At 50.6% G+C, this 21,999-nt stretch overlaps 1 protein-coding gene across 6 annotated transcripts in view; it reads left to right on the top strand.

Moving 5' to 3' along the window:
* Positions 1 to 21,999, top strand: part of KIRREL3 (kirre like nephrin family adhesion molecule 3) — a 779,733-nt gene that overhangs the window by 623,861 nt on the left and 133,873 nt on the right. For all 6 annotated transcript variants that reach the window (XM_075909300.1, XM_075909299.1, XM_075909298.1 and 3 more), the window contains one exon: positions 6,677 to 6,782. In XM_075909300.1, the coding sequence (XP_075765415.1) occupies positions 6,677 to 6,782 (106 nt within the window). The remainder of the gene's footprint in view (positions 1 to 6,676; positions 6,783 to 21,999) is intronic.

Below are 21,999 nucleotides of genomic sequence, written 5' to 3'. Positions count from 1 at the left end.
GGCAGTTACCAGAGATTGCAGCTTGTATTTTCTCTTTTCTTTTTCAAGCTCTTTGGGGAAAAGAGCTTGAGGTACCCCGGAGGTTTTAGGGAGGAGATTTCCAAGTGAAAATTGGAGATTTCCCATTTTTCTTGGAATACTTGGGTGGTGGCAGCAGATATTCCCCAAAATCTGGGTATTAGCATTTTGGGGGGAAGTTTTGGTACCACAGCCTGTAGAGATCAGGTTTGGGGTGCTTTTGCGGGACCCCACTTGTGCATTTATCGTCCCAGAGGAGGGAACAGCCTTGACAGGCCTGCAACCAGGAGACAGTTATTCTGCTCTGGACTCTTCCAGGCTCAGGGCTTGAACCATATGGGAGAAACGTTGGAAAATCTAGATTCCTCTGCCTCTTGTGTGAGGGAGCACAAGCATGGCGATGGGACAAGGGGGAAGCTCTCTACAGGGTGAGGAATACGCCAGGTTTTACTCTCTCTATGCCTCAGACGCAATGTGAGATTAATACCAACGCCTCCCTCTACACCTATGTCAGCAGGCCACTGGTGAATTACGGAGTCACAAACGCTGGGGTAACTGTTGGTGAGTGGGTGTCACAGGAACCCCTCTGCTGACACGAGTCTGTTACTGCCCGAGCGGTAGAGTCTTGACTCTTTAGCTCAACCCCTAGCGGCTCATGCTTTTAGCTCTCCAAGTCCCCTGATCAGCTCCCAGTGTGTCAGCCGGAAGGGCAGCCACCACACTGGGACGTGGGAATTTCAGCGTCCAGTTCTCATTAACTGTGATAGGATCCTGGCCTCCAAATCCCATGGGCTGCTTTGAGAGTCCCAGCTGTCCCTCAGCCATGCCTTCTGAGGTACCTCCCCTCCGGCAACATCACTGCTACTGCCCCCCGCAAACACAGTGCCACCCAAGAGCTCCTGCACAGCTCTCCACTAGGGCAGAGGGAGAAACCCTGGTTTTAGCTGGAGGGAAAACAAGTAGAGAATGAGGAATCAGCACCGATGGTAGCAGTTTGGTCACCTGAGGGCTGATTTCTTAACCCCAGTGGAGGCCTCAAAGCACACACAAGAACTGACTCCCTGGCCATGCCTGTCCCAGCATCCCCATCTCTCCTGGATGGAAACCCCCCTTTGGACCTGCCTCTTCGCAAAGGCAGCTGTACCCTCCTAGGGCCAATTGACCCTCACCCTTGCTGAGCTCAGAGTCGCGTGCCCCTTTTGTATTCCTAGGGGAAACTTTTAGACTGAGATCGCAGTGTAAGGAATCCATGTTCTGTAAACCAGTGCTGGGCCAGTGCTGCTTCTTCAGCCGTAAGCCTCCATCTTGTGAACTAAAGGGAAGCCTTTCACTGGGACTAGAGTACTTCCCACATCCTCTCTGCAGCCCAGACATTAGCAGACAATGTCACAGAAACCCAGTGAAAACGAGGTTTGACGTAGTGGGGGGGCTGTCTGCTCTGTAACCCGGGGTCCCCCTGCGCTGGGATGTGATTCTCACTGACTCACCCACATGTGGATTAACCCAGACCCCAGGCTCAGCCTCCCAGGAAGAGAGACAAAGGGAGAAAGGAGGAGACCAACACCTGGCTGGGGGAGGCAGTTGTTGTCTGGGAAGTATGGAGAGAAGAGGCTAAGCTGGAGGCCTAGGAACGATGGACTCTAACCTTAGGGTCTGAGGTGCCCTGGCCCCTGTAGCCACATCACATATGTGCTGTGCTGTATCCTGAAGGAACAATAAACCCCTCTCTATTCTACGACTGGCGGAGTCTGTTCTTGCTGCTACGGGGCAAGATTTGGGGGAACCCCAACTCGCCGTCACACGAGGACATCCCACTGGGAAATGCTTTGGCTTCCTAGAAGACTTGGTGATAAAGCCAATGTCTATAAATCTTTCACCACGCATCTTAGGACATGCTTAAGTGGGTCAGAACCAACGTTCCTTTTGTCCAGAAGTCCCCCAACTGTGGTGTGCAGAAGAATGTTTAGGGGCTTAGCTAGGTCATTGGGCTTAGAGATTGGTTTAAAACTCATTAACGATGATAACTCTGGATAGTCCGTAGCCATGGACATGTCCAACCCCTTGTGGAAACAATCTTTCTTTTATGTTTTCTTTTTCTCTCTTTTTTTTCCTTTCTTTTCTTTCACCTCCCTTCTGAATTTTGTTTGGCAGTAAGTGTTTTAGATGCATATCATGTAAAAGGAAAAATAAAGTGAGCATCACTCTAAAGAGCAGAAAGGTCTGTGACACCAGTTAGGACTTGGCAGGGATGATTAGGCTGATGAAAGAGAATAAATGGCACTTTCAAGGTAATAGATGCACCCAAAAGAATCATCATCTCAGAGTGCAATATGAGACAGGAACATTTTGAAGCAAAAAAGTTTATTCCCTTAAATGGGAGTCACAAACCTCCCTTTATTTTTTGATGTGAAATGCCAATGTCTGGGCATGTGAGTGTATTAAATCGTGGCAGATTTAAGAACTCCCGCCCCGCATGGGGATTTGATTGGGTGCCCTGCAGCACAGCAGTGTGGTGTGGAAAGTGCTCCTGGCGCGTTCAGGAGGAAAGGCACTAAAGGAATGCAAAGCGATGTCACTGTCAGAGGAGATCCATCTGACTAATAAGATGATTTTTCTGTTCTAATCTGTGTAGGTTCTTACCCCACTTTATCCCATCATGTGCCGCATCTGAGGCCGAGAGCCTCAAATATATTTAGGTGCCCAGCTCCCATGGAATAGCGGGGCCTGCGTGCCATAAGTGTTGTGTCGACATGTCTGTCAGGTGCTTGTTCTCTCATCCTCTTCCCGGCAAGGTGGGGGGGCGGGAATGCCCCGGGGAGTGCTTTCTTTTGGAAGGGTTGGGTATACAGTAAGTGCTCCATGCTAACCTTAGAGAATGCAGGGTAAAGAATTGTGCTTTGCACCTAGCGTGGAAGGTGGGAAGGTTTGTGAAGATCCTTAGTTCCTGAGCAGGTTCATGCCCCACATCTTGGGCCAAGGCCTCTGTCTCACAAAGTCTTCTGCCAATAAAAGCTTGACGTTCCCTCCTAGGCCACGGTGAAGGCCCTCAAGGTAGAAGGGTTCAGGCCAGTATCTATCGGCTATGGGGTTGGCTTGTCACCTCCATCCAAGGGTCTAACTCAGCCCCCCAGCCCCGTGGCATGCACTGGTACATCATTGGCCTTCGGCACAGAGAGGCTGACCACCGAATGGGCCCTGGAGACCAAAAGCCCCAAGGGCTGGTTCTCCCAAGTCAAGCGTGGGGCCTATTAATGAGACAATGAAGGGAGAGCCAGCCAGCTGCTGCTGCATGTTTCCCAATTTGGGGATAAATCGCAGCCTTCTATCTCTGGGGCTCTAATCTTGGGAATGACGGTGGCAGCAGGATGGTCCTAATGAGCCCGAGGCCTCCTGGGTTCGGTGCCCGCCGCCGTGAGCACTTGCACAAGCCACGTTCCCAGTCCTGGGTCTGAGTGTCCCTGTGTGTACAATGGGGAGAATGAGGCCTGCCTCCCAGCTTCTCCCTGAAGGCTCCGGGGCTAGGGGACCAAAGGGCTGTAACAGTCCTGAGCCATTCGCTTTGGGGATGAAATCAGGCTAGCCAGTCCCGCGGCTGGCTCCTGAGCTGATTGTTGGGACAGTCCGTAAGTTATTAACAGGAACGATGCGAGAGCATTGGTCTCACCCCAGATCACTGACAGCCTCCCTGGGGTAAGTCCCCATCCCGCATGGCCATGCAGAAACCCCCGGCCTTGACTTGCAGAACTCCAGGGAAAACCCATGGGGCCAGCAGTTGCTCAACAGCTCTGAAAACCAGCTGTCAGCCCAGTGGCCCTGGAGGGAGGGTGTGAGCCAGAACAGGAGTAGCTGTCCCGTGCGGCATGGTCGTGGGAAAACATGGAAGCCGCAGAATTAGCGTTGACTCTGGGTCGTCCGGAATGCTCCGGGGCTGTGCGTGGCCCTGGTTCTTTTGTGGCCATCAGGATGCTGTTGCAGAGCACAAATCCAGTAGGGGTTTGATCTCTGCAGTAACAAATCCAATAGGGGTTTGATCTCCTCCTCCAGGCAGCCCTCCCTCCCCCCTCCCTGCAGGTACAGAGGGGGCACTGGGTGAGGGTGGGGGGCATTATGCATAGAGAACAGCTCAGCAGCTCTAGAAGAGCAACACATCCTCAGACTGGCTTGCTGCCTCGTGGGGGCGGTGTGTGTGTGTATTGTGCGATGCACAGTATTCCTAGGAGCCACTAGGGTGTGGCTGTATGTTCGGAGCACATGGTTGGTTTTGTGTGTGTTTGTGTTGGAGCGAGAGCTGCGCATATGCTGGTGTTTGTGTGGGTCTGTGTGAGCTGGGGAGTGTGGAGTTTGTGCCTATCTCGGGGATAGCAGGGTGTGTGTGCATGAGGATAAGCGCTGCGCTGGGAGTGGTGGCCATGCCACTTAGTGCTGGATGGTTCCAGTTTCTTCTCTGTCTTTCAGCTCTTTATCTTGAGGGGTCTCCAGCTGGGATGATCCCTGGAGGACTAGCCTCCAAAGCCAGGGGCCAGTACCCTCTGCTAATGCCTCTGTCTCAGGGTTTGTCCAGAGAACAGACAGGGCCAAAAGCCAGGGAGGAGAAAAGAGAAAAGGACACCAGGGGTATGTCTAAACTTTATGGCTCCGTCGATGGAGCCATGTAGATTAGGCTGATTGGCGGAGGGAAATGAAGCTGTGATTTAAATAATCGCGGCTTCATTTAAATTTAAATGGCTGCCGCTCTCTGCCAACCAGCTGATGATCAGCTGTTTGTCGGCAGATCGGGGCAGTTTGGACGCACCTTGGTCAACAAGGAAGCCTTTGTCGACGGGCGCAGATAAACCTGGTTTCACGAGGCATACCTGCGCCGGTCGACAAAGGCTTCTTTGTCGACCGCGGCACATCCAGACTGCCCCTATCTGCCGACAAACAGCTGATCATCAGCTGGTCGGCAGAGTGCGGCAGCCATTTCAATTTAAATGAAGCCGCGATTATTTAAATCATTTCTCTCCGCCGATCAGCCTAATCTACATGGCTCCATCGACGGAGCCATATAGTTTAGACACACCCCAGGAGAGCAGAAAACGAGGGAGAAAAATGCCAGGCTTGAATTGGGCTTCCAGTGGCTGGGTGGTCCCATGAAGGTCATGCATCACCTCTCAGGGTGAGAGCAAATGGTGCGGAGTGATCTGTGAGTGCTGCAGACAGATGGACTGGTGACATCATCCGAGTGTGTGTATGTAAGAGCCTACCTATTTGGGATCCTTTTGCTGAGAGCCTCCGAACAGCGGAGCAGGGTGTGAAGAGAGAGACATGGAGGAAACATTTGAGGGAGACATTGCTAAGAGCCAGCCTGTTTGGGGAGGGTCCCTCAGGTACATCCCGCTCAGCCAGAAGTAGGAGGTGAAGTCCAGCCACAGACAAGCCAGGGCTACAGTGTGAACCAGCGGCTACGCTGGGGACTGCCAAGACCTGGGCTCTGTGGGACTTCAGAAAAGTGATTCCCAACTCTGTTCTGTTTCCTCCCTCTGTCCCGTCTGTTTAGACTGTCAGTACTTCAGGGCAAGAATGGTCTCAAACAATATATTTGTACAGCCCCTTGCGCAATGGGGCCCCAAGCTCCTACTGCTACTGATAATACAGTAATCCCTCATTTAACACTATAGATGTGTTTCTGAAAATGTTCGTGCTAAGTGAAAATGTGCAATGCGGGGTCAATTTTCCCATTAAAAATAATGGAAAAGCTGGGGGTTGCATTTCAGGTGGTGGTGGCAAAGTCAATTTTTTGTTGGTGCTGGGTCGTCAACGTCAACATTAAATATCTAGCAACACAAGATAACTAGCAACACAAGTCGCCACGGTTTGTTAAAACACAAAGATAAACACATGAGTGAATGGAGGAGCGCTGTGACCATGTGTATTCATCCGCTCATGCGTATTACCACTGTTTTCACCAACGTATACCGCCGCGCGAAGTAGTCCGCCACTTGATTATTTCCGTGTTATTTCGGGGACGGTCATGTTATTCAAAAACATTCCCTAAAAAAAAATCATGCTATTGCAAAAATGTGTTAAGCGGGCACATGTTAAATGAGTAATTACTGTATGTGAGTCCCTGAGAGGAATCAAGTGTGCTTGTGAGCTTACCCCAGGGCTGTAAATGCCTCCTCCGCTGCCTTTCACACCAGCCTCCTTGAACTCAGAGGATGCGCCTGCTTTTGCCAGCACTTGCTCCACCCGCCTCTTCAGCCCTGAGCTGCTCTCCAGGCAGGCACAGAACCTGGTAAAGGCTCCTTGGTCCCTCTGACTCTTGGAGCAAAGAAAGGACGTCCCAAGAGCCGTGGTGTGGGTGTAAGGCCCCCATATAAATTTGGGAGTGAGATCCCAAGACCTGCACAGCAAAGCAGTGGTAGAGTTGGGAATAGAACCAGTGACTCCAACCCCCCAATCTCTGCTGTGGCCCGAAGAGCACATGGCTTCAGCAAGCGCCTTGAGGTCTTGAGGCTCTGGTGTGAAAGGGTTAAATCAGTCACGTGAGTCATGTTCCTGCCAGTTAGCATCCACGCCCTCCCGCAGAAGGCGTGGCCATAGCTACATGATGCCCAATCCGCGGCCGTGAACTAGTTACCCACATGACACCTGATGGATTGTCAATGTCTCCTTGCAGACCCTCCTCTCGTCAACCTGTCCGTAGAGCCCCAGCCAGTGCTTGAGGACAACACGGTGAAGTTTCACTGCTCTGCCAAGGCGAACCCAGCGGCAACCCAGTACAGGTAAGACTGCCTGCAAGGAGCTGCCCTCTGTTCACGATGGTATGTGTTCAACACTGCCCCCTGCTGGAGCGCTGCTCATGTCGAACGGTGCGTGCTGCTGCCTGCCCATAGGGAGTTGCTTCCCATAGCTTGCTAAAGTGCAGTTGAAGCTGTGGCTGTGTTTATTACCAGGCTGGAGACCCGCTCTTGTGATTGGCATGGGGAGGCTTTGCTGTCACTTCCAGGCTGGACATTGGCCCACCTGCACAGACCTTGCAATGGATTAGCTGGGGTACAGAGTTCCCACTGGAATAGCATGGGCCTACTCCTATATGCCCCTTCCTCCTCCTGGGTGAGCAATGCTCTCTGGTGCTCCAGCCACAATCCCTTGATGGTGATGTTGGATGTGAACAGCCTCCATCTCTGCCTCAGCCACGGATGGCTGCAGGACACACCAACTCCTTGGTCCGAGGTTCCCTGCCTTGACAGAGGGGATTGGAGCCCTGTCCGTATGGTAGCAGAACCATATGTTTAGGGACACAACTAGCAAAACACAGACAGTCTTTCATAGAAGAGCTTGTTGAGTTTTTCCATAGGCTTTTACATTTTGGAAGTTACAACTTCATCTCGCTGCTGGTGCCCATGGCAGAGGTTGTCTGATCGGAAAAGTATATAGCAAAATACAGATTCATTAGTCACCACATAGCACAGAGCAGTGGTTCTCACCCAGGGGGTACCTAGAGGTCTTCTAGTGTAGGGGTGGGCAATAATTTTTGGTGGGGGGCCACTTCAAGAGTTTGGAAGATGGTCAAGGGCTGCACTTTTCTGTGGAGGGGCAGTGGGGGTCTAGGGTGGGGGTTGGCTGCAGAAGGGTGCATGGGGTAAAGGGACTGGGGTGCAGGAGACAGTGTGAGGTCTGAGAAGGAGTTTGGGCGAAGGAGGGGGTTGTGACCTGGGTCAGGGGATTGGGGTGTAGGGTCAGGGAGGGAGTGTGGGTACAAGAGAGGATTCTGGCCTGGGGGAGGGGCTCTAGGAGGAAGTGCAAAGTCTGGGAGGAATTGTGACCTGGGAGAAAGGGGAAAAAGGGGGTGCAGACTGCAGGGGGTTTGGGTGGTGACCTGGGGCAGGGGAATGGGGTGCAGAGTCTGAGAGGGTGTTTGGGTGCAGGAGAGGATTCTGGCCTGGGGGAGGGGCGTAGAAGGGGGCACAGGGCCTGGGAGGGAGTTGTGACCTGGGGCAGGGGGCACAGAGGGTATGTATGGTGTCCTGGGGCAGAGTTGGGGTGCAGAAGGGGCTGGGGTGACAGAGGCAGGCTCTAGCTGGGAGACGCTTACCTAAGAGCGTCCTGGCGAGCCGCCCTGCAGCACCCCCAAGGCAAGCTGGGCTCCCTGCCTCCTCCAGATCCACATCACTTTAAACTGCAGACTGTTTCCTCCACATGGCTCTTAGCTCCAGGAGGGGGAAGAGGCTTGTGCTGCCCCCTACTCCAGACCATTCTCTGGAGAGATTGTCTGGGATCAGTTCCTATTGGCCCGTTGTTTCCAGCCAATAGGAGCTGAAGATTGGGCTGGGGGTGGGGAGATCACACAAAGCCTCCCCCCACCTGTATAGCAGAGAGCCACATGGACTGCGCTTTAAACCGTAGCAGCTGCATGCCTGAGGGTCCCAGCAGAGTGGTCCACGGGCCAGATCTAGTGGCTTGGTGGGTCAGATCCAGCCCGTGGGCCGTATGTTGCCCAGCCCTGTTCTGGGGGGTACATCAGTCGATCTAGATATTCACCTAGTTTTACAGTAAGCTACATAAAAGCACTAGTGAAGTCGGTACAAACTAAAATGTCATACAATTACTTGTTTATATTATACACTGAAATGTAAGTACAATAATTACATTCCATTTGATTTATAATTATATGGTGAAAATGAGAAAATAAGCAATTTTTCAGTAATAGCATATTGTGACACTTTTGTATTTTATGTCTGAATTTATAAGCAAGTAGTTTTTAGGTTTGGTGAAATGTGAAGGTATGCAGAACAAATCAGACTGCTGAAAGGAATATTGTAGTGTGGAAAAGTTAAGAACCGCTGTCTTAGAGTAGAGGGTTCCCAAACTGGGGGTCAAGAACAGAGGCTATGGGTTTACTCAAGAGTGGAGCTGAGCAGGAAATGTTTTTCCTGTCCTGAAAGTTTTTTTGAATTTCAACAGGTTTTTTGCATCCCAAACTGGGACAAATAATCAAAAATCTCAAATATTTTCACAAATCAACAAACTAGAAAACCCTTTTGTTTTGATCATTTCAGTTCCAAAATGTTGCATTTTTATTTTGACTTTTTAAAACCTTTTTTAAATGTAAATGTACTAACATTTAGAAGTAGAAAGTCATTTCAACTCAACCAACCAAAAACATCAAAACACTTTGACCATTTACAAACTTTCCCAAAAATATTTCTTTCAGGGGATTTGTTAAATCTGACCCTGTTTCATGACCAGTTTTAGACAAATTGGCATCAGAAGTTTCCCAACTCGCAAAACCCATGACTGCCCTTCACATGTGGGGAGAATCTTGGCCAGATATAACCAGATGGAGAAGGTCGCAGAATGTAGGATCACTGGCCAGAAAAGTTTGTGAATGCCTGGATAGAAATAATACTCTCCTTTAGGGGATCAGTTAGGCTATGTCGACATAGCGTGTTATCATATATATAGTAGCCCAGTGTCTGTGACTCTGTAACGCTGAAATGCTGCCCTTTCCCTCTGGGCGGCGCTGTTGCCTGAGTCATGTTCTTTGCCTCTCACCTTGGTGCTCTGCTGACTTCTGCGCCGCTCAGCCAGGCCACCGCAGGGGAGCAAGCGGCACAAGTGGCCGTTTGCAGCAGGGGTTGTGTGGAGCCCAAACGGTCGTGTATAGAGGAGAAGAGAAAGAGAGAGACAGAGAGAGAGGCAGGAGATGGAGGAGAGCTGAGAGAGAGGGGGCGGGAGGCAGTAGAAGGAGGAGCGAGAAAGAGAGAGAGAGAGAGAGATGGAGCGAGAGACCGGAGGCTCAGGAGAGAAGACCGATGTGGAGGAGAGACCTAAAAATCGCGTCTTAAGATGGGCTAATTGGCTAGTTTCAGAATAACTGATGTTATTCTGAAATAACATATTCTGCATCTACACAACAAGTAGTTATTTCCACATAATGTTGAAATGATGTTGAGCTGGAGAACTTCTTACTCCAACTGCTGTAACCCTCATTTCACAAGGAGTGAGGGAAGAGAGGAAGAGTGCTCTAACTCCGACTTCCTACTGTGTAGACAGTGCCAAAAGCTGAAATAAGCTATTTCGACTTATGCTACACAATTGACGTAGCTCAAGTTACAGCCCTGCTGTATAGATGTGCCCTTCGTGGTAAATTAATTAATGTTTGTGAAAATCGGGATCAGGCTGGTTAAATAGCCTGGGTCATTTTTCTCGAAGGGTCCATCTTACACCTCAGAATTTAAGTTTTTTAGTTCACATATAAAACCTTATGACTGGATAGAAAATGCTCACAATGTGACTGAATGCATAGTGGTGCAGTGATGCTTGCCAGACAGTCTGCAACAATGGCTTTGAAAGAAGGGTGAGCCGGCCCATTTGTTCCAGCTGAGAATTAACACTGAATCCCAGTGGGGCTGATTTAAATGGCCGGAGTGGGGCAGCATGACCAGTGGAGTGTGCCCAGGCTGGAGAAACAAGAGGCTCTCGTCTCGGTTCTAACCCAGCCCGTAACAAGGTGATGTTGAGCAAGTCCTTTCACCTTCCTGTCTTAATTTCCTCTTCTGTAGAACAATATCTCCCTGCCTTACCCCTGACGTGATGGGAGAATTAGCCAATGACTAATTACAGTACAGTGTTTCCAGGTGTGACGTGACATACTGTAAAACCTCAGAGTTACAAACACCTCAGGAATGGAGGTCGGTTGTAACTCTGAATAAAACATGCTGCTTTCCCTTGACATTGTAGTGGTTTGTCTTTGCCACATTACTGTACTGTGTTGCCTTGGTCTTTTCTTTGTCTCTGCTGCGGCCTGTCTGTGTACTTCTGGTTCCAAAGAAGGTGGGCGGTTGAGTGATTAGCTTGTAACTCTGGTATTTGTAATTCTGAGGTGCTGCTGGATGTTTGTTATGTGATAGTGGCGTCATTAACTACTTCGTTGACGAGCAAGGCATATGAGAAAGGAGAGAACCAATTATACTATCAAGACCTGCTCCCGGTGGTCACTTGTTTTAGCATCATGACACAAGCAGGCATTGCGGGTACCATCTTTTTGTTTCCAATCTGGTCCCTGGCTCTAACATTCTGAGTTCCTCAAAAATGCCATCGCCCCGCCTATAGATTACCATACAGTACTCATCCATTCTCTGCGTGTCCTTCTGCAAACCAGCCCAGAAGCTGTGGTTTGACTCGTGTGTATCCCCAAGTTGATCAGACATACTATAAGAGCTATAAACTCACAGCTGAGATTAATTTAATCTCAGAGATCCAACTGGACTTCACAAGTGTTGTAGGCATGACTTCTTTCTGGTCCCCTAGCAGAGCTGATGCTTACAGATCACCGAGAACTCTTGGTTGGAGTCTTGATTCCAGTAGCTTGAGAGACACACTATGCCAAATGGACACTGGTTTCTACTTTCCTGAGCAGGACGTTGGAACCAGGGTAGGGCAGCCCACTCACAGAATCCCCCATCCTGCCGGTTAGGACAGGATGTGTATAGACAGGGTGGAGTGCATGCCCATGCAGGACAGAACTGACCAATAAATCTCATTGTCCCTGAGCTCCCTGGGTTGCCAGCTGCAGTAGATAGAGGGACAGAAATCTCAGCCTCACATCTATCTTGCAGCAGAGCGATCCACCAGCTAATCCTGCAAAGCAGTGTTTCCTTTCCCTGGTTCATAGGTGCAGAAAGTAGGGCAACATCCCAGGTTTTACCCCTGCCACGGTGGGTTCCTGCTACCGGCCCTGTACCCCTGCCACCTAGGGTCCCAGCTGCTGGCCCCCCAGCTGCCTCAGGGGCTCTGCTGCCAACCCCAGGTCCTACTCATATGCCAGCCCCATGCTTGGGGGGTACCACTGCTGGCCCCGGGGGCCGCTGGGGTCCTGATAACCAGCCCCAGTTCTGGTTAGGTGTAAAGGGGGTGCAGCCCCACTCCAAACACTTCCAGTGCCACTGCCTTGGTTTTAAATTTGCTGCCTTTGTCCACTAGAAGAGTGAGGATGGGTTAGTAACAAGAGCCTTGAACTTAGACACATGTGCTGGCTCTGTTGTTATAATAATGCCTAGCATTTCCATAGATCACAATGCAGTGCATAATCTTTAGTGTATATTCTCACAACCCCCTGGTGAGATAACTTTGTGCTATTATCCCCATTTTACAGATGGGAAAGTCCAAGGTCAGACACGATATCCGGGGTAGGGTCCGGCTTGAACTGAGGTTCTAGGCTACTGCTCTAACTACTTGGCCCACCTTCTGCTTTAGGGACACTGTTTATTTGCAGTGCAGCGGCCCTGCATCCAGGTCTGGGGTCCACAATTCAAGACAGAGCTTGATAAATTGCAGCAGGGTTAGTGAAGAGCCATGGGAATGACTAAAGGATTAGAAAACCTGCCTTCAGTGATAGACTGCAGGAGCGCGATCCATTTAGTTTGCCAGAGGGAAGCTTACGGTGTGATTTGTTCATAGTTTATAAGCACTACCTGGAGAACTGAAGTCTGAGTCTAGCAGACAAACGTCTAACACAATCCCGTGGCTGGATGTGAAAGCCGCGTAAATTCCGCAGGGAACTAAGGCAGAGAATTCTAACAGGGGGGTAATTAACCATAGGAACAAATTATCAAGGGTTGTGGAGGGTTCCTCACCCCTGGCCATTTTTAAATCGAGTTTGGATATTTTTTTCTGAAAGATCTGCTCTAATTCAAACAAAATATTAATTCAGGGAAGGCCCAGGGCTTCTCCTTTCAAGACGGGCAGACTGTATGGCAGAGGCGGGCAAGATATGGCCCACGGGCTGGATCTGGCCTGCCAACCTGCTGGATCCTGCCCACAGCCCACCCTGCCGCTCCCCTGCCAATTGCGACCTGGGAGAGGTGGAGAGCGCGAAGTCATTTGCTGTTCAAAGCGGCTGGCAGCAACGTGGAGGGAACTGCCAGCCGTTTTGAACAGCAAATGACTTCATGCACTCCCCCACTTCCAGATCCCGATTGGCCTGGAGATGGGGGTGTGCACAGTCTCCTCATCCCGCCAGGGGCGCACGGCACCTAGAGGGAACCACCAGCTGTTCAAAATGGCTGGCAGTTTCTCTTTAAGTGCCACATGCCTCTGCGAGAGTGGGGTGGCGAGAGACTTCCTGAGCTCCCCCACCCCCAGACCCCGATTGGCGTGGGGGCGGGGAGCGCGCAGTCTCCTCCCCCGCCAGGGGACGCAGCACGAAGAGGGCCCTGCCCCTTCCACCTGAGGCCCCGCCCCTTCCAGGACCCCGGCCCGTGACCACATACTAAAATTAGTCATGTGGCCACCCTGCAAAAATTATTTCCCACCCCCGCTGTATGATCACCGTATCCTCTAACAATCTAGGAATTGCTCTGCTGGAGAGAAATGCCCCGTTCTACACGGGGCAACAGCTCTGCTACAAGGAGCTTACAGTCTTAGTACACAAAGGGTGCGCGCGGAAGCAGAGGCACACAAACAGGTGACGACAAAGACACCCAGGAGCAAAACTCAGGTCTCCCAACACCCCTTCCAGTGCCCTACCCACTCGACCAGTGGTTCTCAACCTGCAGTCTGCAGAGGATCCATGGACTATGTCTAACGATCCCATGAATGACACAGACTGAAAACTGATTATACAGAATTCAACTATATATACGATTTCTAAAGGATCCAGGAATGAAGAAGCTTGAGAACCCTGTGCCAGACAACCTCTCTTCCCTTTGTGGGTCCTCAAGCATGGCAGTGGCTTTTGTATTCGCAGCTGTAATCAGCTACTCGTCACTCCTGACTCGGTGTGTTACACACAGTCGCACCATCTTTTATACTTTTACAACAAAACCAGTTCATAGTCACAGAGCAGCACCTCCGGGGACAGGTTATCATGACCTACCGCCTGTTAGACTTTACAGCTTAATTAGCGCAATTGAGTGTGCTCGTAGCAGCTATTCCTGCTGGCTGGAAATCTTGCCATCCACGCAATAAAGCAATAATTGCATTCCTGCTTCCAAAGAAGAGTTATTAATTTGAGAAGTCAGTTCATGTCAAAGATACAAATTGCTCTGTTTTCATATGTGTGATACAAAAAAGATGATGTTGAAGCAGCATGTACTGAGCTGGGAAAAAAGCTTTGGCAAACTTTCCCAGGATATATTACACCATCAAGGATTCTCACACAGTCAAAGGAAAACAACCCACCTCAACCGGGGCTATGTCTAGACTGCAGGCTTCTTTCGGAAAAAGCTTTTCCGGGAAAGATCTTCTGGAAAAATTTCTGAAAGAGAGCGTCCACACTGCAAAAGCGCTTTGAAAAAGTGATCTGCTTTTTTGAAAGCTAGCGTCTACACTGCGGCTTTTGCCATGGGAGCCTATGCAAATGAAGTGCAGATTAGCATATCGTTGTGCTTCATTTGCATAATGTATTCGTAGCTGGGTTTGAGCAAAACCAAGCAGTGTGGATGTTTTCTTTTTGTGCAAAAACCCCTTTTTCCACAAGATCCTAATGCCCCAAAAAGGAGGTATACCGATCTTGCAGGAACAGGGGTTTTTGTGTAAAAAGAAGATGTCCACACTGCTTGTTTTTGCGCAAAAAAACCCTCGCGCAAAAATGGCTCTGAATAAATTATGCAAATGAAGCACACCAATATGCTAGTCTTTGCTTCATTTGCAGAGGCTCTTGCAGCAAAAGCTGCAGTGTAGATGTAGCCTGAATGGACACTATTTCGCATTTAAGCTTTGATTACTATGAACGGAGTGGCCACCAGAGCACCTGTGCTTTTTCCTCTTTGCTCTTCTTTCGAAAGAAAACCCTCTTCCCCGTCCACACACGCCTTTTTCCGAACGAGCTCTTCAAAAAAAGGCTTCTTCCTCGTAGAAAAAGGTTTACCAATGCTGGAAAAATCCCTCTGTTCTTTCGATCTTCTTTCGAAAGAACGCAATTGTAGTGTGGACATAACTCAAGTTTTTTTGGAAAAAACGGCTGTGTTTTCGAAAAAACTCTGTAGTGTAGATATGCCCTGAGTGACAAAACATTTGCTAAAGCCGGACAGCCCCAGAGCTCAAGTCTGCTTGATCTATCCTTTCCCTGGGCTCTAGCTTAGTGCAGCTGAGAAGGGGGTGTTGAAATAGCTTGGTGACACCTTTGCACCTCAGTGCCTGAGGGCTGCTCTAATTTGCATTGTCTCCCAATGGTTACCCGCCCATGTCCCCTTTCCTCTGGCTATGCCCTCTGCACTGGCCACAGCATGGGGTATGTGGTATAGGAGCTCTAATTAAGGATTCCCCTCCCAGAAAGGGGCTCTCCCAGGTCTTGGGGCAGGTTTGCTCTCTTGTAACAACACAAAGAGCTGTCCCTCTGTCTTCAATCGGTGTTGTGTCTCAATATCACACTCTGCCACACTCCTGCCTCCGCCCAGTTGTCCCTGCAGTGGTAGCACTGCTTCCTAGCTCCATTGCTTTCCCTTTCCCTCTCCCACCTCCGTACCATTTGTCCTTTCACCCTCCCTGCTGCTCTGCAAAGCTCTCTGTCTCTCACACACCCTGCCAAGCCGTCTGTGAGCCCTGGCATATCGACATTTTACAGAAACGAATTGCTCTTTTCGTGGGTTGTATTTTTCCACAGAAAATTGTTTTGTTTTGGGTTTTTTTTAAGAGCCTGAAAAATGTGAACACTTCATTTGTGTGAGTTTCTAAAGCTCCCTTAATGGATTAACATCACTCAGTGCTTTGTTTCTCGCCACAGTCACAAACTAAGGGGATTTTGCCACCATTCCACCTTCATCCCCCAGCTATGATTAATTTAGGGCTTTTCGGTTTCGTGCATAAGAATCCCAAAGCACTTGGCACACTCCGCAGAAAGGTCAGTGCTCTCCTCTGTTGAAATGCGGCCATCTCTGGAGTGGAACACCGCAGCTGGCAGGGCAGGGCACAGCAGTGCAGGAGAGGGTGTGAAGAAAAATAAAGCCTTTAAAACTGCAGGGAGAAATAGGCAGGCAAGAGGTACTTACCAAACTGGACTATGACAAGGACCCTGGGGTGATGGCATTGTGGGATGGTTACTGATGGTAAGCAGTCAGGACTGTGGCTTTATCTCAGTGGCCAAGATTTTCAAAAGCAATTGCTCTTTTGAGTGCCCAATCTGAGACTCCTTAGAGGGGCAACATTTTCAGCAAGCGCCAAGCCAGTGCTTGTGAGGTGGCACTTCACACACAGCAGTCCCTGACACGTAGCCTGGTTCCAGTGGTGGCTGAAAATACCCCTTTGCACTAGGGATGTAAGTGACTAGTTGACTAGTCGCCTACTTGATAAGCATATACTCGACTAGTCGCTTCCCCTTCCCCCCTCGGAGAGGTGCCCTTATTGACTAATCGAATAGTCGATGCAAATTGCATCGACTATTGGATTAGTTGATTCATCTCAATTTAACAGCTTTACTTTGCACAGAGGTAGACATGCTTTGCAGGCGCGTAAATGGGGATGAGTCATGTGATCATCAGCCAAGCACAGTCTAGACTGCACACCTGTTTCAACAGAGGCTTTGGCGACAGATACTGCTGACAAAGCCTCTGTCGAAAAAGAGCGTCGAGACTACAACCAGTTCTGTCAAAAAAGCAAGCCGCTTTTTCGAAAGAGAGTGTAGACACTCTCTTTCAGAAAAGCAGTTTGCATGCAATAGCGCCTGTTTTCGAAAGAGTACTTTCAAAAAAAGGCACTATTCCTCGTAAAACAAGGTTTACCGCCGTCTAGAAAACTGCCGCGTTAGAACGCGGTGGTAGTGTAGACGCAGGTATAGTTTTGTCAACAAAAGGCAACTTTTGTTGACAAAATCCTGTAGTCTAGACACACCCAGGGAGAAAAGGTTTTCCAGGGCTCACAATATAAAGAGCAAGAGAGTGATGTTTTCTTATTACAAAAGTCAGCAGACTTTATCTGAGCAGTTCATGCACTCAGAACTGTGAGCCTGGGAAGTACAAACAAGCAAGCTTTCTGAACCTTGCCGCCGCCCTAGAAGGGAAACCATTTTAAGGGATGAAATGTATGTAAAGCCTTGGGATGCAGAGAGAACCCGTGGTAGTGTTAGAAAACAGGTGAATATGAAATCAGTGGTTGGGTGAAATCCCACAGTCACCAGGGCCCTGTGGCCTGTGTAATTCAATCTCCCTGAGAAAAAATGGACCTGGGCTGCAGAGGATATGCAAGACTCCTTAGGAGTCATGAAAGACCTGAGACCAGAGAGAACTAGCATCCTGTCCTTTGAAATAAATCAATAAAATCAAGCTAGGATCAGATGGAAGAAGAGCTATTTTTTTTTTCTCCAGGGGACAGAGCTGTTTTGTTTTATGTTATGGGGCGTCTCTCATCCTCTGATAGATATATCAGGTCTTGGTCTGCGGCCAACATTTCTTTTGTACACCTCCAATATGTTTGTCTGAAAACTTTGGATGCAGAGGGAAATGTCTGCACAATACAAATACCTTTTTCTGGGCAGGGATCCACTGCAGCCTCAGCGCTGTGGTCTTTGCCATGACTAGCCTGTGCAAGCTGTCACCTCCTTTGTATTGCACAGCCAGTGTCGACATTCTCTGAGCGTGATGAGGTCACAAACACAGCTGAGCGCATGCTTTGTGACACACCGGGCATGTGACATGCAGCCTCGCCCTGCATACATACCTGCACTCACAAATGTCGGCACATGCTTGTGAACGCCTCACCCCTGCAGCCTGCCTACTCGTGCCCCCCTCAGCTTGCACAGAAAAGGACACTCACACATATCCCGTTGTTGCATACACACACACACCCTTCCAGTCACAGACACTTTTTACAATGTCACTGGGTAGTCTGAGAACATTACATTTTACATCACATGACCTAATCTTTAATTAAGGACTAATCGTTAATTCCAGGAGACTCCATGATGGGCTTGGAGGCTTGGTACCCATGGGTTGTTGTAAGCACCTTCCTGGAGACATGCACCCTTTGTAAACATGCAGGCTCATGCCCAGGGTCTCCTAAGAAGTTTGTAGTGCAGCTGGGACCTGAACTAAGGTCCCATGAATATAAGCCCAGCTCCTTAACCTGGAGGCCTCACGCCACCACAGGAGAGACTGGGTCATCGGCAGGGCTGACCCACAACATTTTGGCACCTGAGGCCGGGAGCTCAAATGATGCCCCCATGCCCCATTTTTTCCTGCCTGCCTGTTATGTCTCTTGTGCCCTCCTTCCTCCAGCACAGCACTGCCCCATCTCTGTGCATCTAGAGCAGAGGGAATACATCTGCACCAGCAGCAGACACAATTTTCTACACTCTGGGTCCTCGTGGCGTCCCCTCCCCCCTCCAACTCTAGCACCTGAGGCGGCCACCTCAGTTCGCCTCATGGTAAGGCCAGTCCTGGTCATCGGGGCTGGCATTTTGGCAGGGCTGCCTGGGGAAGCTGTGCACAAGCACAAGCTGTCGCTCCCCAGAGCTGTCGAGCCCCTGTCTCCTGACGCTGCTGGCCTGCCGGAAGGATTAAAGAGGCGCTATACTGCGTGGGCGGGATTGCTGGGCTCCTTCCAGAACACACCTTGGGGCCTGCCAAGGGCCAGCGCTCCCTGCGGCCGCCAGCCCCTGAGGGCGCCTTGTGCTTGCACTCCGCATGCCGCAATGCAGCGCAGCAGCGTGAGACCAAACCCAACCAATTTGGTCCTTTCAGCCCACTCAGCTTGAGCAAAGGAAACAGGCCCGAGTGCTTAATAGCTTCATGCATCCTGCTTGGTGTGGCGTGACTGACCAGGAGGGGCTGGCTCTGCCCTGGCACGCAGCATGGCCAGCACAGCGTTCTGGAGAGCCCTGCGCGGCTAACACAGACCAGTGCCAAGGGGAAGGGGCTGGCGAGCAGCAAGGTTGGCTCCTTATTTCTGGAGCTGCAGAAGGGGCACACAAGCTCCTCCCCTCGCAGCCCAGCGAGAGAAGCCAGGCTCCCGAAGGAACAAGACCAACTCTAAGTAAAGAGGCAGATCCTGCCCAGATGGGATAAGCCCTTTGTGGTAAGCCCTGTGGGCCCCTCCTCTGGTAGCCTGAGAGCAGGTGACAGGAGAACGGGGGATGGACGTGATTACCTTGGTGCTAGGTACCTTGCTGCTCCATGTGTGCCAAGTATCCCCCTCTGGGCCAGATGCAGGGAGATTGGGAGGCTGCCACTGCTAATAGCTACAGCACCTAGAGCTAGAGGTACCCGCAGCCCGGCCTTAGCCGTCACACGCAGGGCAGGTCTGCATTGCAGCTGGAGAGAACTTTCCACGCTGAGCAGATAAAATAGCAGTGGAGGGTGGAAGGTGCAGAGGGCGGCTTGGGCTGGGCTGGGCTAGCCAAGCCAGCGCAGACCCTGGGGATGTACCTGGGTGGCCACCAGGGCCATATGGCCATTGTCAGCTCAGCTGGGCAGCATGCACCCAGATGCCGTGGGGACGTACCCGGTGGACAGGCAGTGCTCCGGCTCGCTCACAGATGTTCAGGCAGGTAGCCAGGGGCCTGCCTGGCCTGCCCTCAGGAGGCCGGCCAAGATCAAAGCTGGCTGCATTGCTGCCTCCCGACTGCAGCGTAGCCAGACCCCAGTGCGCTACGCCCGCCCTAGCTAGTCAGCACCTTGCAGGCTGCCCTGCCGCTCCCCTTGGCAAGGTGTGAGCTCTCGGAGCAGCGTCCGAATCCCAGCGCCCCACCCTCGGGAGTGGGGCAGTGCCTGCTTCAGATGCTTCCTTTTCAATTCTTCTTTCACTGTAACGAAATCTTTGCGGGGCGTGGGGGATAAGTGAGGGTTCTAACTGATCCTCATGCTCCCAAGACACCACATCCAACTCCCCCCATACACAAAGCCCCCAATTTCACTGGCTCCCCCCGGCATCCTTCTTTCAGATGGATGCCGAACCGGGACTCTTTTGGATGCCTAAGCTGTCACCCGCACGATCACCCCTCTGTTGGCTTTAGCGCAGCACCATTTAGGGAACAATCCAGCTCCCCTTGAAATCCGTGGATTTCCACTCACCTCCAGGGAAATTGAAACAGGCCGTTACTCCCCTGTGGGCTGCTTTGGTGGCATCCCCTGAATTTCCAGCATCGACTCCGTGTTGGAGGATAAAGTCCCAGGAGGAAGCCGGGTGGCTAGTGAGAGATCGGCTGCTGGGCCTGGGAGGGAATAGTGAGAAGCCTTGGGAGGAGCAGCATGGAGAGACGATGAGAAATGGCGACTCCAGCAAGTCCAGGCAGCAAGCACACGAGTGCATTAAATTACTTAACCGAGCGTCCTCCAGTGCAGTCCCCACGTGTTACAGTCCCTCGACGGGCAGGCCTGGGGTTGGGGGGTAGGGGAGGGTTTGGAATTTAGCTAGTTTATTTTGCTCCAAGCAAACAAGAGAAGAGAGAGAGTAATTAGCTGCCGTCATTGTTCCACCACCTGTGATAGTGGGTAAAATTAATGGGAAGCAACAGAAGTCAGAGCTACGTGAACTGACTCGAAACCAAGCCTCCTCTTTGCTCTCCTCAGATCTTTCTGTTTACCAATCTTCCCCTGGCTTTTGATGTCAGTTGTGTGTCTGTGGGGTGGTTTTTTTGCTGTTATTATTTATCACTCACAGTGAGAAAGAGAATCTTTAAAGTGGCGGAATGAAATGGGCAGGTTTAATATTGCAGGAGGCAGAGTCCCTCAGCCTTTTGGCTTGTGATGCGGATTATGATTTTGGGGAAGGGTTGGGGAGTTGGCACTGGCAGGGCAATAATAAATATTGCGCTTGCTCACACTTCTGTAGTGCTGCTCAGGCCCAAGGCGACCCAAGACCTTTCAAAATGACATTCTCTCTCGCGCGGGGGGGAGAGACGCAGCACCCACTGCTTCCACCAATGTCAGCAGGCGTTCTGGGGGCCTAGCACCTCAGAAAATATGAGAATGGAGAGAGGGATTTCCCCTGCTGCTGAAAGGCAGCTCTCTCGTCCGTGGAGTGCAGCAGTTACCCTGCAGCGCACTGCAGCGCCCGGCAACGGGTTAGGACAGGAAGCGATGAAGACAATCCCATTGAAACTGCAGCAGGGAGTTAGGCCAGGATGACAAAACCAAAATTGGAAGGACCCAGAAAGCACGACCGGTTCAATGGCCGCCCAGGGACAGGACCTGGTCCTGTCAGTAGCATGAAAATTCTCCCCCTTCTGTCTTCAGCAAAGTGTGAGGCTTTGGTACATTACTGGCTCCCTCGTGACTCATCAGCACTACTCCCGGCAGCACCAAGGGTACGTCTAGACCACAAGGTTTTGTTGACAGAAGTTTTGTCGACAGATACTGTCGACAAAACTTCTGTCGACAAAGAGCGTCGAGACTACATCCAGTTCTGTTGACAAAGCAAGCCACTTTGTCGACATAACAGTGTGGACACAAAGGACAGTGTAGATGCAATAACGCCTTCTATTGACAGAACTCTGTCGACAAAAGGCGTTATTCCTCGTAGAATGAGGTTTACATACGTAAACTGTAGATGGGCCAAATTTCGAAAAAGCTTTTTCTGAAAAAAGTAATTTGCGTACCTTTTTCTGATAAAATCCTGTAGTCTAGACATAGCCTGGGAGAAGTATGAACTTCACACGCACGCCCATTTGTCTTAGTAGTGCATTCATTTCAAAGCTGGTTGTGTCTGTTTAACTGCTAACGCGTCTGAGAGTGTTGCCGAAATGCAAACTCCCAGCTTGAGACATTAAAATGTAATCACCAGAACAGCTGGCTTTTCAGGGCAGGGCATCTGCATGAAACACAAAGAGAAAATACCCAAACTTAGCCACATGGAAATGCAGGGAAGACAGCACTGACTGTGGCTACCAGCGCTGCAGATTTCAGCCCCAGAACCGATGTCTAAGATAGAGGGACCTGGCTTTTAATCTGGTGCAGATCTAGAGGGAGAGTCCTCGGAGTGGCCACACCTGATTGTGCCACTTCCACATCTGTGTTCTGCCCGTGACTTGGCAGGACACCGGCATACGTGGCAAGTGATCTTTAG

Source organism: Pelodiscus sinensis, chromosome 26, assembly GCF_049634645.1.
Source record: "Pelodiscus sinensis isolate JC-2024 chromosome 26, ASM4963464v1, whole genome shotgun sequence".
In the NCBI taxonomy this organism is placed as follows: domain Eukaryota; kingdom Metazoa; phylum Chordata; order Testudines; family Trionychidae; genus Pelodiscus; species Pelodiscus sinensis.
The sequence above is the reverse complement of the archived record's forward strand: the minus strand, read 5'-3'. Positions and strand labels throughout refer to the sequence as shown.